Raw genomic sequence first — 18,080 nt, forward strand, 5'->3', positions numbered from 1 at the left:
CTGTGGCTTTTGTGACGTCGCACTGCCAGGGATCTGGAAACAGCTTGTTCTGAGACACTGCTTATGATTTATGGGGATTAAAAAAAAAGGAGTGGGTGGATTTTTATCACTATAGGGTGGGTGTGTACACACACTGCCAACACACATTTATGTCCAAGCACCATGCAAGAGTGAATTTTCCATAATAGGTCCCCTTTAAATAAGATATAATGATTAGACAAGCAAGCAACCAACAAAAACAAAAACTTAAAAAGCTCTTTCAAGCATGGTGCAACCACAGATTAAACTTTTACACAGACTCATCTTTGGCGTATAATTTAATGGAAGTTCTCAGCTGATTGTCAGACCTGCACACTCAGCACAGTCAGTGTCCTCAGTTTGCTGCGCCTTGCGAAATATTGCCGTGACCATAATTAAAAGCCGTCCTTTGATATTAATCACATATTATGAGAGTTGCTTTAATCAATTTGCAAACATCAAATTACTGTCTCGAGCATATGTTCCTCAAAATGGCTGTAGTCATAATTAATTCTTTTTTTTTTTAAGAGATCCAATTAAATTTCTGGAAATCGGATGGGTCATAACTCCACTTACTGTCCTGAAATACAATTATCAGATCAGTCATCGTCTATGAAATGCCTCTCAGTGGCAGCCATAGAGCAGCCCATCCAAACAGTCAATCTGATTCATGTCTCCGGCCTGTCTCAGTTGATCCACAATTCACCTTGTATGACACATTTATCCCAAAGTGAACATGAAACTAAACTCACAAGCCACTTTACATCTATAATGTCACATATTTTTGCAGGATGGGATATGATTTGAATTGATTGGTTAAGTAAAAGTAAAATCATGCCAGAATTGAGCCAGGTGATTGGAGGGACTAGGCCAAAAACTTGAGTGGTCTTGATGATGTCATGAAGGAAAGTTGCTTCAGATGATGATCAATTGTTTTTTTAATTTGGACTAATGTGCACTGATGAATTGTTCACATATAGACATGTGAATTAAGAAAGGGTTAGTTTTGTTTAGCATTATTTCTTTTCTTAGTTAGCTGAATAAATTCAGAAAAATGTATGGAAGCTTACCATAACAACCTACTAAAATATTTCATAACAAAAGCAATGTCTCTGCTGAAGCTCTGTTTTCAAAGTTTCTCCAACCTTCAAACTACCAAACTACCAAGTCTAAACATCTGACATTGAAATAGACAGTATTTACAGCCTATTACATGTCAATTTTAAGATGAGGAGATAAATTACCCACTAAAAAATGTTTCACGGCTGCTGCAAACTCCCTGTAGGACTCACTATGCTAAAATTTAAACTTTGCTTCACAGTTTCAATGAGACAAAAGTGTTTATCCCAACTGCAACTAAATTGGACCTAATCAGAATGTAGCACTCAGCATACTTAATTAAACGAACTTTGTACCAATTTCATCAAGCCTCTCGTTTATCTTAATCCACGTTTCCTCAAAAAAACGACAATAGCTGATTAAGTTTAGAAGAAAAAGAAGAGCAAAGGAAAGGAAGTGGGGAATTTCATTCGGCAGTCTGAAATTGCAAAGCTAAGGTGATTAAAGGTGCCGTCTTTGTGATGCAAATGAGATTCCTTTTGAAGATTATCCTTCGTTTGGCAAAAGACACCTCTGCTTTGAGTGGGAGATCGTCAGAAAAGGTCCTACCGGTGTCATTGGCAATCTGGGAAAATGGATAAGTTTCACTTCATTTTCAGTCTAGAGCAAAAAAGCTAGCCGGGTTTCCACACTCTTCATGGAATCAACAACCGCAGGCTATGTTGTTTAACAGTTGATTGATTTGGCAATGTTACTTCACTTCCTTGTCCATCAAAGTATGCAAAAGCAAACGTTTTTCATCGGCACTCAGATTTAGCGTGATGTTTCTTTTATGGTACAGGTGTAGCTGTCTATCTGATCAGGGATTCCGCAAGGCAGTGATGACATTTCAGAGACAGCGTTACTCCGAATGACCCGGGCTATGATTTACTGACTGAGAACGTAATTAAGCTTCGCTCCATTCCCGAATCCCAGAGCTCGTCTGAGCTGCTAATTGGCATGAATTAGCTGTGAACAGAGGGAGTGTTTCTATTCACTCCCCACTCTTTTCTCTCCCTCTTTTTTTTTAACGTTCCCACTCTCGTCTAACTCACATTAAAGGACCCGGAGAGGGCCCACTCTGAATTGGCTCCACAGTCTAATGGTCTGCCAGGTTCCTGACATCGGCAGTGAATATTAGTACAGACTTTTTAATCAAAAGACTCTCGGGCTGCCGCCCATTGCTAAAAGTACATGTACCAAAACATCTGGCCTGCCAGCTGCGCTTGTATGCGCCGCTCGTAATGAAATGTCTGATTTTCTGATCCATTAGTCCAAATCTATACACATTTAGAAGCTCATGCGTCCTGCATATTGTCCGACACGCTCTTCAAACACCAACAGGGATTCGGTTTACTCTGACATTCACCATTCAGACAGGTTCAGAAACATAACTGACTTCAAATGACGTGTAGATTTCAATCAAATAAAATATAAATTTATACATAAAAATATGGGTCAATGACATGACGGATCTTTTTTTTTTTTGTCTAAAGGCCTTAATAATAATAAAAACAAATATATGAAATGCAAAGTATGTAAGGTAGTACAACTAGATCTCTTTTATTGAATCCAAAAGGTTTTAATTATATTTTGCTACATATAAAGGTATTTTAAAGATTTTGAAGTGTCAAAAGGTCATTCGGTTTAACCGTCCAAAGGCCAATACAGCCATTTCATTTGTGATTAAAATATCTTAAAATGTAATAAATGCATATATTTTTTATTCTGGCATGATTTTATAACTTATATCTTAACTATTTTGAAAAATTTATGGTTTTTACAGGCATTTCATACAGTCATTTGGTACAACCGCTATAAAATCTGGAAAATGTTGTAATATTTTAGAAACTTGTACTAAATATAAAATGTTTGATTGCCCTTTTGCTAGCTAGCTAGATATCAGCCTGTTAGCATTGTTTGAAAATATCGTCATTCGGTCTAACCAAAAGTGTCATTTAGTAAAACCGAAATTTTGGTTAAACTGAATGACTTTTTTGGTGACAAATTTTGTCCATCTTGTAAAAAATGACAAAAGCAGTGTTAATTGATTATAAAAAACACATAATCTCATTGTTAACACTTAATAAAACTTCAAAATGTATTATATCTTCATTATGTTTTTTTACACTTTTAAAAACCTTATTTTTCAATGACCCAAATATATAAATGATTAATTATAAAATAATAATAAATATAAAAAATGAATTATTTAAAAAATAAATAAATTTGAAATCTGTTTATAAAATGAGATTTTTTTAATTTATATTTAATTTTTGTAAAATCCAATTACATTATATAAAAATTAAATTATCACTAACTGGAGTGCCAGGGATATCCATTAGAGTGCACTTCTCCCCAGAACACTGTCACTCCACCATAAACTACATATCCCAGAATCCTTTGCTCATTATCCCTGATTAGTTTCAGCTGTTTCTCATTTACCCTCGTTAACTCTGTCTATATAAACCTGGTTAACTCAGTCTTTGCGAAGTCTTAAATGTGTCACTATTGCATTTGTGAGCACTCCTTTGATTATCTGTTCCCTGGTTTTGACCCTGTTGCTTGTTTTCTGAATTTACCCTGTCTGCCTGAGTTCCTGCCCTGGTATATGTTTGGATTTTTTGCCTGTGTTTTGAAGTTCGATTGTGGATTACCCTTTCAATAAATACTGTGTTTGGATCCTCGACCTTTGTGTCTCGGAGCAGTTCATGTCTATATATATTGTGTGTATATTTTTTTTATTATATATTAATAAATATACGAATATATAAACATATTACTGAAGTATGGAAACATCAATTCAGTATCTTTTTTAGTTTAGCTGAAGTACATAAACATTATTTCACATTAACAGATTTTTCTAGAAACAGTTTGTTATTCTTTTGAGAGACTAAGGCTGTTCCACACACTACTGTCTTGAAAGAAGAAAGCAAAGAGGATCTAACCAGCACAGTGAGAGACATGCAAGTCCCAGATGCACAACAACAAGACAAGAAGTACATCAGAATCCTAGTCTGAGAAACAGACCCCTGACTGGTGCTCGGCTGGCAGCTTCATTGAACAGTACAAACTAAACATCAACAGTCAAGAGAAGAATCTGAACTTTTAGGCAGATTGCCAGAGAAGATCTAACCCTGACACATAAGAAAAAAACCAGTAGATTGAGAAAAATAACACAAATTGGATGGTGAACAATTATGGATGGATAACTCTAAGGTCTTGTTAGTCAATCCTGTCTTACTGAGAAAGAACAGGGCTGTTCTCAACCTGCCCACCTGTTAGCTGGCACAGATCCTGTCTCTGTTTTATTTGAGCTACAAGTCCCATTTTGACTGGGAATAATGACTTAAACTTAATAAAACGTCTCCCTCAAGAGCTGACATTCCCCTATCAGACATTATTCCTCAACCATTAGCACTTTCTGAAAACATTTTTCTTACTTGCAGAACCTTTGCAAGGTGCAGTCCATGGTCAAGAGTAATTCGGCACCCTGTCCTTTATTAAAGGGCTGCCAGACCTCCCAGAACGTTCTCAAATGTCACCGCGTTAGAATCACTCCACTTTGACTAAATACCATCTGCCAGTATCGCTAAGTTTGGCCTGTACAACATGACTGTTTGCTAAGCTTGCTGAATACCAAACCAAGTCCTTTTAAGGCAAGCCAGTTCACTTGGTGGCCATCTTGGGTAACATCCCCATGTAGAATTTCCTTTATATTTTCTAGCAACTTCTTATACACTTGTACAGTTTTTCAAGATTATTTCTTATTAACAAATATCAAATTAGCAATACAATCACAATGCATATTTGTTCCATCTGCTTCTTATACTGTATCTGGTACCAAACCAAGCAAAAACTCTGCATAAAGTAAAAGTGAAAAAACTTCTGAAAGTTAATCCTCAGGGAAGTTAATACGCAGGTATCTAGGCTATAATCTGAAAACCGCAAGTGGCTAAATAAGCAGGTTAATGAATGATTATTAAACTTGTAGATGGGGAGAGGATGAGTAAATAATGAATACCTGGGAAAACGAGGGATGGTCCCTCAGACAGCATCATTAGAGAAGAGGGAGGATGTGGGAAGGCCAGATGGAGAATGCCAAGGGATGAAAAGAAGGTCAGATTTAAACTAGGTGCTTGCAGCTAATCTGCTTAAAAATGCAGTGTGGTATGTTTCAACCACATAAAATGAAAATTCTGTCATCATTTACTCACCCTCTACAACTTGAGTTTTAGAGGGTGAGTAATTTTTGTGGTGCAACTGTTTAGTGAACGCTCTGACGTTTATCAAAACCAGTGTTGGGGGTAACGCATTACAAGTAACTTGAGTTATGTAATCAGATTACTTTTTTCCAAGTAACTAGTAAAGTAACGCATTACTTTTTAAATTCACAACAAAATATCTAAGTTACTTTTTCAAATAAGTAACAAGTTACTTTGTTTCATCGGGTGTGTCTCATACGTCCTGAAAAGTGAAGCTGCGGGCTCTTTGATCGCCCCCTGGTGGCTGGATGCAGTACAGGTCATAAACCCCGCCCTCTCAATGCAGTCGAATGAGACTTAAGTGAAAACTTAAAAATAAATTCTGCTTCAAATAAAACTTTCTGAAAGATGGTTTTGGTCATTTAAGGTAGTTGTTATCACGCTGATATATATTCAATTGTTCGTTTTTGTGATGATTTAGATTTTAGCTAGCAATTTGATGCTATAAAAACGGGGCGTGTCGTCATGATTCGAAGTTGATTGACAGCTTGTCTGAGGACTGTCGGAGCTTCGAGGGGAGATTGAAGATATATAACTAACTGTTAATTTTCGATTTCTTTGTTATTTAACACCAACAAAATGAGTTGTTTAGCAGTAAACTGTACTAACCGACCAACAGGATCTGATGGATCACTGAACTTTTTTTCTGTAACATTAAATGTGGGCGTTATAAGCTAATTAATAAATGTTATTAGTTAAGATAACACACCTAATGTTAACCATGTCGGGAAAAAGCAGGTGATCGTTATCTGGCAGTTACTTATTATTTTATGGGTATAAAATAATAATTAGCAGGACAAAACTAATGATAGCCTACTCTAATTACAGCAATCGATCTCCTGTAACGTTAGTTGAACTTGATTTAAAATGGCAGGACCGTTTCTGACGATTTAGAGTTGTTTCTAGTGGCATATTATATTGATTTTATCTACTGAATTTGCTGTTTCAAAAATATCATTGCTCTAGAAACAGAATAGCCTATTATTTTATAGGTAGAATTTTAAATTGTGTATAATTTTTATAGTCTATTTAAAATACATGAATGATGACGCAGTCGTCTGGGCGGAAGTTTGATACCGCGGCTCCGCCTCCGGGCTCCACTGACGATTCCTTCTGCGCATGTCCAGGCTCCAAACTTTTTTTTTTTTGACGTATTGCGTAACGTGTCAGCGCCCATTCATCAGCCCATTTTGGCTTCAGTTCAATACAATGGAAGGAAGCGGCGTTGCGGCGTCCATCTTTTTTTACAGTCTATGGTTTTCATATTTATTGACTGACAGCTCTCCTGTCCCCACATTGAGAGAAATAAAGTGCCGAGGCGTTGTGTGCGCTGTGCAAACATGATGGTTATTGTAGTTCTAGACTAAATGTGAACATGCATTTACTCATCTCACTTGCACAAAACAGATTCAGCCCAGGTGAGAAAAAGCAATGCAAAAGTAATGTAACACATTGCTTTTCATAAAAAGTAACTAAGTAAAGCAATTAGCTACTTTTTTAGGGAGTAATGCAATATTATAATGCATTACTTTTAAAAGTAATTTTTCCCAACACTGATCAACACTACAAAGTACAGGAAAGTAAAATAGTTCATTCACTAAACTGTGTACTTGACTGATCCATTCATCTAAAATGGCTAACCTTGTAGATGCCCTGATTACAGCCGTTGTAAGTGCTTTCCATGGTGTAGCTTCGGAGAACACCGATCTCCCTCCAAACGACCACCCGCGCTGTGGACGCCCGAGACTTCTCCACTAGATAGTTGCAGCTGTTGAAGGAGAACGCAGGTGCGATTCTGTCCAGAGTTTTTGCGATGGTCTGTCAATACAAACAATGTATACGGTTTGAAAAAGAATCATGCATTTCATTGTATTTGCATTTTTATTCCACTGTTTTTAGTTCTAGTTTGTGTATATTTAGTTTAAGAGACTTCTTTGCATAGATGGCAGACATCAGACAGACAGCAGCTAGCGACGCAATATTTTTCACATTTCAGATTCCACAAATTTACATATGCCTTTAAACAGTCCTTTAACTCAATTCGTCACAGCCTTATGTTGAGGAGAAGCTTCCTTGAGCACTAAACTTCACACGCTGGCTCACAAATAAAAAAGTTTCATGAAGGATGGAAACAACCATGCCAATCAGAAAACAATAAGTCAGACAAAAAAAAAAAAAAAAAATCTCACAATAAAAATGATAAAATACATAATGCATTTTTGGTCCTGTAAGACCAAAAATTATTTACAAGGAAGCTGTAAAACAGACATATCTAAATATTTCACAATATTACTGCTCTACTATATATATATGATCAAATAAACTCATGAGCATTAGAGACTTCTTTCAAAAGCATTACAAATATTACTGACCCCAAACTTTTGAATATATTTGATAATTTCAGGAGAATTTAATAAGAAATGATCAAGATCATATTAAAAATATCAAATTTTTAATTGGAGACTGGTATCTTGGCAAATCTGAGCACAGTTTGAGACATTATTTAGACTTGGGTCTGTTTCTTAGGTCTGCTGAGCGATGTGACGCAATCACAGCCAATCGGATTGGCGCATATTACGTTTAATATCCACCTATGTGGATTGGGATTTGGGGCCAATGAGATTTTACTGTGGGCAGAGACAAGCTCAATGACATGCGACACCATAAAAAAGGGGACAAAAACAAAAATTCATATTAATATATATTTTATATATATATATATATATATATATATATATATATATATATATATATATATATATATATATATATATATATACATATATATATATATAAAAAAAAAAATAAAAATAAAATATATATATATATATATATATATATATATATATATATATATATATATATATATATATATATAGTACAGTCCAAAAGTTTGGAACCACTAAGATTTTTAATGTTTTTAAAAGAAATTTCATCTGCTCACCAAGGCTACATTTATTTAATTAAAAATACAGTAAAAAACAGTAATATTGTGAAATATTATTACAATTTAAAATAACTGTTTTCTATTTGAATATATTTCACAAAGTAATTTATTCCTGTGATGCAAAGCTGAATTTTCAGCATCATTACTCCAGTCTTCAGTGTCACATGATCCTTCAGAAATCATTCTAATATGCTGATCTGCTGCTCAAGAAACATTTAATGTGTACAATTGTACAAAATATTTGTGTACAATATTTTTTTTCAGGATTATTTGATGAATAGAAAGTTCAAAAGAACAGTGTTTATCTGAAATCTAATCTTTTGTAACATTATAAATGTCTTTACTGCCACTTTTGATTGATTTAATGCATCCTTGCTGAATAAAAGTATTCATTTCTTTCATTTCTTTTCAAAAAAATAAAAATAAAAATTCTTACTGACCCCAAACTTTTGAACGGTAGTGTATAATGCTACAGAAGCTTTGTATTTCAGATAAATGCTGTTCTTTTGAACTTTCTATTCATCAAGGAATCCTGAAAAAAAAAAAAGTACACAACTGTTTTCAACATTGAAAATAATCATAAATGTTTCTTGAGCAGCAGATCAGCATATTAGAATGATTTCTGAAGGATCATGTGACACTGAAGACTGGAGTAACGATGCTGAAAATTCAGCTTTGCATCACAGGAATAAATTACTTTGTCAAATATATTTAAATAGTACACAGTTATTTTAAATTGTAATAATATTTCACAATATTACTGTTTTTTACTGTATTTTTAATTAAATAAACGTAGCCTTGGTGAGCAGACGAAACTTCTTTTAAAAACATTAAAAATCTTAGTGGTTCCAAATTTTTGGACTGTACTGTACATACTGTACTGTATATATATATATATGTATTTTTTTTATATATATATTAAAGAGATCTCATGTATGAATTTCTTTGTTACAGGCACTCAGCGTACCCTGTATCCCGGGTCTTCTTTCAGGGAGACCGTGTTAATGGGAGATCCAGACTGCCACAGGGTTTCCTTCATACTGCAGCCGTACAGAAACACATTCTTCTTCCTGGAGTGACCGTGGTAATCACAAAACACCTGTGGGATGTGATAACACAGCAGTTTTTCAAACGACATAGAGTGAAATGGCAAGATTGTGTTGTATTTGTGCGTCTGTGTGTGTGAATAACAGGCAAAGACAAGGAGGTCAAACGTCAGGTGGAAACAAAGCGTCTTTTTTAGCTTTCCTGACACGACAGCGACACAGCATTAACTTTAGGCAGAGCGAAACATAATTAATCTTGTGACACGACACACATGCATAAGATGTGGGGAATAAAACGCTAGACAATGCATTGAGTTTTGACTCTAATTCAAATTTTGTCTCTTGACAGTGTGGCTGCTAATTGGAGACAGTGCATAGCGATGCATGTCAACTTTTTGTAAAGGCTCAACTAGAGGACTCCATCCTCATTCATTAACTGTACAAGTCACATTTTTTCCGTTTTAGAGAAATGACGACGTTCCTTTGACCAGGTACGCTGCAAAATTATTACTGTGATCAATTATGAACTGTGGCATAATTGATATGTAAATCTGGCTAATTGTGTCAAAGTATTCGCTAATGTTCTTCGCAACAGGTCAGTACCACTCAATTACAGGCCAACCAATGGTAATTTCTGAATCATTTTAATTCACATAATTGTATAATTTATTTTAAGCTAGAAGTTCCATCAGTTCCAGACCTTATTTTTTTGGCAAGCATCAGTTTGGTTTGTACTAGAATGTTTGTTGACCATAGCGTGTTCTCTCAAAAGTGTTGGTGAACCTACTTCTATTGCTTTTGTTTTTTCCCCCCTGACTTGCATAGATGGGTCAATGGGTCCATTACTCCATTTCTTGAGAAACCTCTTTTGACAAAGGACAGAGGGTGGAAAGGGACGGAGGTAAAGATAGATGTTATTCTTCAGTGCCTTAAAAGCATCAGAAGAAGCTCAAAGGCACCGGACAAGACTCTATGAATAGACCTGACTAAAAATAAAAAAAGCTCTTAATTTTTTTTGGAGACACGAGCTAGAGGTCATCTGAAACTCTGTGACTCTTTCTGCAAGATAAATAGTTATGGCTGTAGGTGGCAGCGGTAGTAAGACATTCAAAAACTGTCTTTATGAGTGTATTATTGAATAATTTGATTCACTCAAAATGCAAATTCGTTCAGAAACAAACCAAATGAATCTTTATGAGTGAGTCATTGAATCGTTTAATCATGTGATTCATTTGAAACATTCATTCTGTAACGAAAAAAGTGACTGTTTTTATAAGTGAGTCACTGAATCATTCACACAACGGATTTGTTCAAAATGCTGATTTATTCAGGAACAAAACAAGTTACTCAATGTGTCCCAATTTGCATACTATATACCTGAAATTATGTAATGGATTGTTAAAATTAAATATATATAGGACAGATAGTATGCTATATAGGACAGATAGTATGCTAATTGGGAAAAAGGGACTGTCTTTATAAGCCGTTTAATCATTTATTTCAACTATTGTCTTCATGAGTGTGTCACTGAATCCTTTACTCAAGTGATTCATTCAAAAACATTCATTCATCCAGGAACGAAACAAGTGACTGTCTGTATGAGTGAGTCACTGAATCCTTTACGCAACTAATTTGATTAAAAAACACTAATTCATTTATGCAATTCGAGAAATCTAGAAATATACCTCTGTCCATTGTCTTGACATTGAATTAAATAATTGGACAGCCCTAGTTTCAATTCATCAGCAAGCTGAGGCAAATGAATCATTTAGTAACTAAATCGAAAACAAAATCTTTGTGAGGAACAGTGCTAATACATCTACTATTAATCTTAATAAGTCGCACATTTAAGTCAGTCTTTCTGACATGATTTCATCCCTTGTAATATGGTTCTTTTAATCAATTTCATCAAATTAGTCATTGCAAATAGCAGTTGTTTTCTGATCTGATCAACACTGAAGTGCTAAGATCCACACAGGCCTCATTCGTCATTCTGTATGGTCTAATATCCAAATCGGTTGTACCCAACACGCATTTATGGATTTGGTCGCCCATGACCTGCATTTAGAAGCAGAAAGCTCAGAGATCATGGAGCAATTTCCAGCGAGCCCCTCATGGAACTTTAGGATTCAATAGGTCAGTTACAGTGCAGCGAGATTTAATGGAAACTTACCAGTGGAGTCCTGCCTATGCTGTTGAGGTAATAGAGGAAGCCTTTGGTGTGGTAAATTGTGGGGCTTAAATTAGGGTCCGGTTTCAGCCACTGTCTGTTGAGATCCTCAGCAGTGAGAGAACAGCGATTACTGAAATAAATGAAAAGAAGAGAGATTACAAAGAACAGAAAGCCAACTTTAAACTAACTAAAAGACCAGTTTGGATTTCATGAGCTCTTTAACGCAATTCCAGGGATCAAAGTAACATCAAAAACCATCTGAATTTGCGATCCAATATCTGATTCAGCATACCTGTCTGTTTCAAGACAAGATAACGAATCTGTCTGCCTCTGTGCTTGTCCGTGTACCTGTGTGAATGTTAAAACCAGCGGAATTGTGACGTTTCCATATCAGCGTCTTCCTTTACAGGTTACTGAAAGGTCGCCGGTGAACAGAGGTATCTAGCGCACCACGCAACCAGTCTGTTGATTAGAGAGCGAACAGCAGCTGAGCTTTATCTCCAGACAAAATCCTACTGGCATTTGGAGGCAACTTGCCAACTATAGACTCCCCCACATTCAGTTCCTGAAAGCCAATTATAAGACACAATGTTCAAACATTAACAGATTGATAGGCCGCGTTTGAAATGGCTGAGAGAGACTGCTGCTCTCTGATCACAGGTGCCCCGTTTAATGATTTCTCTGTGTCTTTCTTGATCTAAAATGAGCTAAAGCCTGTAATATTTTAGTAAAACACAATCGCCACCTGAAAACAAATACTATGCAACAAAAAATTCTGGCTTTTCATCAAATGCTATAGTTGTTTTCACAGACAATCGAAAATGGCTGCACACAAACAAAAGATGGAAGTCTTTTTTGCCTCTGAACAGTTTGCTCAACCAGACTTTTTCTAAGGATATCGATGATTAAACTAAGACGCTGTTAGAAGCATTAGAAATTAACTGAAAAACTGAATCGCATGACTATAAATACAGCCCACTTTTAAAAGTCTCTCAGAAAAGCTGTGGCTTGCTGCTGAAGAAGTATGAGCAAAAAGCCACAATCTTCAGAGACTTTCATAGTAAACAAAAATGCCATATTCGAGGGGTCTGGAGACGAGGAAATTACTGTATTTTGTAGGTGAAAAAACACGATTGTTCCGGACAGTTTCCAATGTACCCCATGGGGCAGCAAAGCGGAAACGGAAAATTGTTCCTCCCCACAGCTGTCTATAGTTTAAAGTGAACCTACATAGGGGAAATAAGAAAAAAAGAAAATAAAAAAACAGAAACACTGGTTGTCAGCTGAGATGTCTTGAGAGTTAGATCAACATTACCCATCTGTCTGTTCAAGCCATGTTTACACTAGACGATTTCTGACTTGGATTTCCAACTCATTGTGTCATTATGTATTAATTGCCTGATATTTAGATCGTAAATATTTGATGAACCTAACTGAGGCTTTTGCAACTAACAACATCAATGACCATGTTTTTCCTCTCTTTTTTTAGAGGCACCATTTTGCTCTTGACAGGAATAATTTATGAACACTGCTCTTGTGTCTGATGACAACTAAGAGGTGGAACAGTATTTTGTCCCCTTTTATGGTTCTCCAAAAACTGACAGCTCCTCTAACACGTCCTGCTTTTAAAATGTCTACTTCTCAATATTTCACCCATTGAACTTCAGTGCATGACACATTCTGCAGTAGCCCAAAGCAACCCTGGTCTCAAAGGCCAAATATAATTCAAACACAATAGTTCCGGGTAAAAAATTTAAGAGAACTAAAAAAATTACATCATCCAATACCAATTAACACATAAAGTGAAAGTCTAATAGCCACTGACTCCACCAAACCGCAAAAACACAACATTCAATTATCATTTTGACTCCACCTACCTCAAAATAGAACATTCATTGGGTATTTGACTACACCCACCTCAAACACAGAATATCTAATGAACATTTGACTCCATCCAAGCTCAAAAACTAAACACTCAATGATAATTTTGACTCCACCCACTTCAGAACGGAGCACCCAATGGGCATTTGACGGAGCACCCAAACGGAGCACCCAATGGGCATTTGACTCCACCCACTTCAAACACAGAATATCTAATGACCATTTGACTACATCCAATCTCAAAAACCAAACACTCAATGATAATTTTGACTCCACCTACCTCGAAATAGAACACTCAATGGGCATTTGACTCCACCCACCTCAAACACAGAATATCTAATGACCATTTGACTACATCCAAGCTCAAAAACCAAACACTCAATGATAATTTTGACTCCACCCACCTCAAAATTGAACACTCAATGGGCATTTGACTCCATCCATCTCAAACACAGAATATCTAATAACCATTTGACTCCATCCAAGCTCAAAAACCAAACACTCAGTGATAATTTGGACTCTGCCCACCTCAAAACAGAGCACCCAATGGGCATTTGACTCCACCCACCTCAAACACAGAATATCTAATGACCATTTGACTACATCCAAGCTCAAAAACCAAACACTCAATGATAATTTTGACTCCACCCACCTCAAAATAGAACACTCAATGGGCATTTGACTCCACCCATCTCAAAAACCAAATGTCTAATGAACATTTGACTTAACTTTAGGCAATCTTGGTGTCCAAAGTGCTCATCAAATAGTAACTAACCCATGTAGTACAGGCATTTGACTCCAACTCAAAAACAATATACTTAATGGTAATTTGACTCCACCCACATCAAAACAAAACACCCAATGGACATTTTACTCCACCCACCTCAAAAACTGAATGCCCAATTATCATTTGGTCTTCGCCCACCTCAAAATCTCAATAAATACTTGACTCAACTCGACCTCAAAAACTAAATACCCACGGGCCATTTGATTCCGCCAACATCAAAAACATCCAATCAAATGCCTCCTGACTCATTGTCAAAAGCAAACACATCACGCATCAGCATGCAAATGCTAACTGCTCTAGAAACATTTATTTCACAGCGGGCGAGAGCTAGTTAAGACTTTAATTAAGAATACTGTTGTTCAAGTGTATACGGATTATAATACAATCATCGTTTATACAGTTTATGATCCAAAAAGTTATAATGAAGCCATTAAGGCAAGTCACTCCCCCTTTATAATCACCCGCTGAAAAATAGAAAAGCATTTGATGCTCACTGAGATAAGAAATGACAGAACAGTGGGAGTTTTTGAAGAGAAAACTGCATCTCATACATTTGTTCACATTAACTATTTATAAGGATATGAAGTGGCTGACAATGAGAGGAATCAACGTATCACTTCAGAGAGGAAGTGCTGTAGCTGTAGTGCTCTGTTGACCAGATACATCACTTCATCCAGAGATGAGTTACAGTTCACGCTCAGTTTAGCTACAACACAGATAAATAAGAGAGGGGGGGGGGGGGGATTATCAAAGCCCCATCTCACTCTTCCAGTCACATCCATCCTATACCAATCTATTTTATGGGTCTTCAGTGTAACTGCTAAGTATTATGCAGTGCGATATAGATCTTGTACAATTTGCTTATGATTGATTTGGTAACCATTAGGAAAGGACACAAAAACGATTGCTCGTACCACCTGATGCAACAATAATCGCAGAAATCGATAAGCAATCCTGGAGTTACTTAAATTGTATTGTTGTTGTGCAGCACTTCCCACCTAAAGTGCTCTGTTTGTAAATATAATATATGTTAATGTGTCTTCTCCATAAAAAATTAAATATATAAATAAAAATTAATATCTGACTTATTTATACAAGTAATTTATGTAAATGAACATACAATAATATGTTTATCCCCCCCCCTCCATCTTTGGATGACCGTAAAGTGAAAGTCGCCTCCTCTCAGCCGACACTAACCCTTTGAACTCATACACACTATTATACTGCACACACACACACACACTTCCTGATCAACTTACTGAAGCAGGACAGTTCAATTTACTCTCATGGTTACAGATAGATCAGTTGGATCAGTCTCAATAGCTTTTCGTCGCCTCGGCTAATGAGGTTATATCCTCGTTTTCTACTCAAATCTCCATCAGCTGGAGATGGGCACAATCAGTGACGTTAAGTCGAGCGAGAAGTAAAAGGAAAAGATATGAAAGATTGTCAGTATTGTGAATGGACCGTTTCCTGAAAAAAGGATAATATGAATGTTTTAAGTCAATCACTTCATGGCAACACTGATTGGTTGATGGTGCCCTAAGAATGTACACAGTACAGAGCCTTTTACTAGGTAATCTAGCACATATATGTGACCCGCAATGAGCAAATTTCCAAAAATGAGAATGTTATTTTCACAATCTCTATTAAAGGTGAATTGAAATTTGAATTTACCTCGGCATAGTTGAATAACAAGAGTTCAGTACATGGAAATGACATACAGTGAGTCTCAAACTCCATTGTTTCCTCCTTCTTGTGTAAATCTGATTTGTTTAAAAGACCTCCGGAAAACAGATGAATCTCAACATAACACCGACTGTTACGTAACAGTCTGGGTGTACGCCCCCAATATTTGCATATGCCAGCCCATGATCGAGGCATTACACAAGTATTAAAGTCTGGATGTGCACAGCTGAATCATCAGACTAGGTAAGTAAGCAAGGACAATAGCAAAAAATGGCAGATGGAGCAATAATAACTGACATGATCCATGATAACATGATATTTTTAGTGATATTTATAAATTGTCTTTCTAAATGTTTCGTTAGCATGTTGCTAATGTACTGTTAAATGTGGTTAAAGTTACCATCGTTTCTTACTGTATTCACGGAGACAAGAGCCGTCGCTATTTTCATTTTTAAACACTTGCAGTCTGTATAATTCATAAACAACTTCATTCTTTATAAATCTCTCCAACAGTGTAGCATTAGCCGTTAGCCACGGAGCACCATCAAACTCATTCAGAATCAAATGTAAACATCCAAATAAATACCATACTTACGCAATTAGACATGCTGCATGACGAACACTTTGTAAAGATCCATTTTGAGGGTTATATTAGCTGTGTGAACTTTGTTTATGCAGTGATAAGAGTCGAGAGCTCGGGAGGGGGCGGAGTGCGCGATTTAAAGGGGCCGCAGCCTGAATTGGCGCATTTCTAATTATGCCTCAAAATAGGCAGTTAAAAAACTTAATAAAAAAAAATCTATGGGGTATTTTGAGCTGCAACTTCACAGACACATTCAGGGGACACCTTAGACTTATATTACATCTTGTAAAAAAACGTTCGATGGCACCTTTAAAAAAAAAAAAAAACCCTTCAAAATGATGTATGATTTGTTTGAAGTCGATAGATCAGCCAAGCCAAGTTTCCTGAAGGTTTTCTGAAGGTTCCAAAACAAAATCACCTAGCAACCATACCTTAAAATCCCTGTTATTAACACCTAATTTGGCACACACCTCATCATCTATAGGAATATATATATATATGAAATATTACACATATATTATGTATATCACGTGCTGTCTGAGGCGTCTTTGTGCGAGCGCTTTGGATCTGTCAGTCAGCGTGAGTAAGATCGATTTGTTTATATCAGCATGAGTTTGAAAATCACATTTAATTGGTTCAGACTCTAAAATTTGCTAAGAATATTCACAAAGTTGGAATGCTGTGCTTTAAAATGATACCAAACTTGGAATAATGAGGAAGTTGCTGAGGGAAAGCGCGAGTGGTGAAGCGAGCAGAGAAAAACAAAATTTTTCATGGACAAAGTAAAAGTATCCTCTCAGAAAACAAAGAAGAAAGATACTTTTAGATGTTTAGATGCTATTTGAAGCTTCTGGATCATTAGATGAGGGCTTAATGAACTGATTTTTGTAAAAACCTCAAATTCGAACAAAATCGACATTTTTGACTTGTTTTGCCTGTAGCTCGTAATATATATATATATATATATATATATACAGAAACAATAAGTGCACTTGTCACTGCAGAGTACAACAAAAGTGAGGAGGACAAGTAGGTAGCTAGAGTGTGTGCTGTTTGGTGGGACGTAAGGAACTGCCATTAACGGATATTGGAAAGTGAAAATTCATTTTCACTTTTGTTTGTACTGTGCTGATGGCATGGATGATAGAGGTTGAGGTCAGAGAAAAACCAGCCGACTCTGTGAGCCCAGATCTGATGATGTAAAGCCTTTCTCCCACACGTCTCCTCTGACTCATCAAGGGAATGGGTGTTTGTTGGTTCACCTTCAAGCTGAAAGTGTAGTGTTATTTGTATTTCAGCCATCAATAATGGATCGTGCTGTTGGCAATTGTTTGATTCATGAAGAGAAACCTGCAGGCCAGTTTTGACAGTTTCCTCTTCAGTCTGTCTATAAAGGTCTGTTGATATAAAGTCCCATAATTCTCAACAATAGTGGTGCTTTGTGTTCAAACAACTCAGTGTTTTTTGGATCTTTTCAGAGAACTGATTTGTTTACAGGAGCCTTTTAAAGTGCGTTTTTTTTTTCTTCCATGAAAAATAGGTGTTTACTGGTCACCAGCTACTTTAACCTATAGAATCAGTAAACATACAAAT

At 36.2% G+C, this 18,080-nt stretch overlaps 1 protein-coding gene across 4 annotated transcripts in view; it reads right to left on the reverse strand.

Annotated features, from left to right (window-relative positions):
* LOC125247835 (cytosolic carboxypeptidase 4) overlaps positions 1 to 18,080 on the reverse strand; it is a 241,369-nt gene that overhangs the window by 50,863 nt on the left and 172,426 nt on the right. For all 4 annotated transcript variants that reach the window (XM_048159342.1, XM_048159343.1, XM_048159344.1 and 1 more), the window contains 3 exons: positions 11,548 to 11,677; positions 9,296 to 9,427; positions 7,023 to 7,199 (listed from right to left, as the gene is read on the reverse strand). In XM_048159342.1, the coding sequence (XP_048015299.1) occupies positions 7,023 to 7,199; positions 9,296 to 9,427; positions 11,548 to 11,677 (439 nt within the window). The remainder of the gene's footprint in view (positions 1 to 7,022; positions 7,200 to 9,295; positions 9,428 to 11,547; positions 11,678 to 18,080) is intronic.

This window comes from Megalobrama amblycephala, linkage group LG15 (assembly GCF_018812025.1).
Source record: "Megalobrama amblycephala isolate DHTTF-2021 linkage group LG15, ASM1881202v1, whole genome shotgun sequence".
Taxonomy (NCBI): domain Eukaryota; kingdom Metazoa; phylum Chordata; class Actinopteri; order Cypriniformes; family Xenocyprididae; genus Megalobrama; species Megalobrama amblycephala.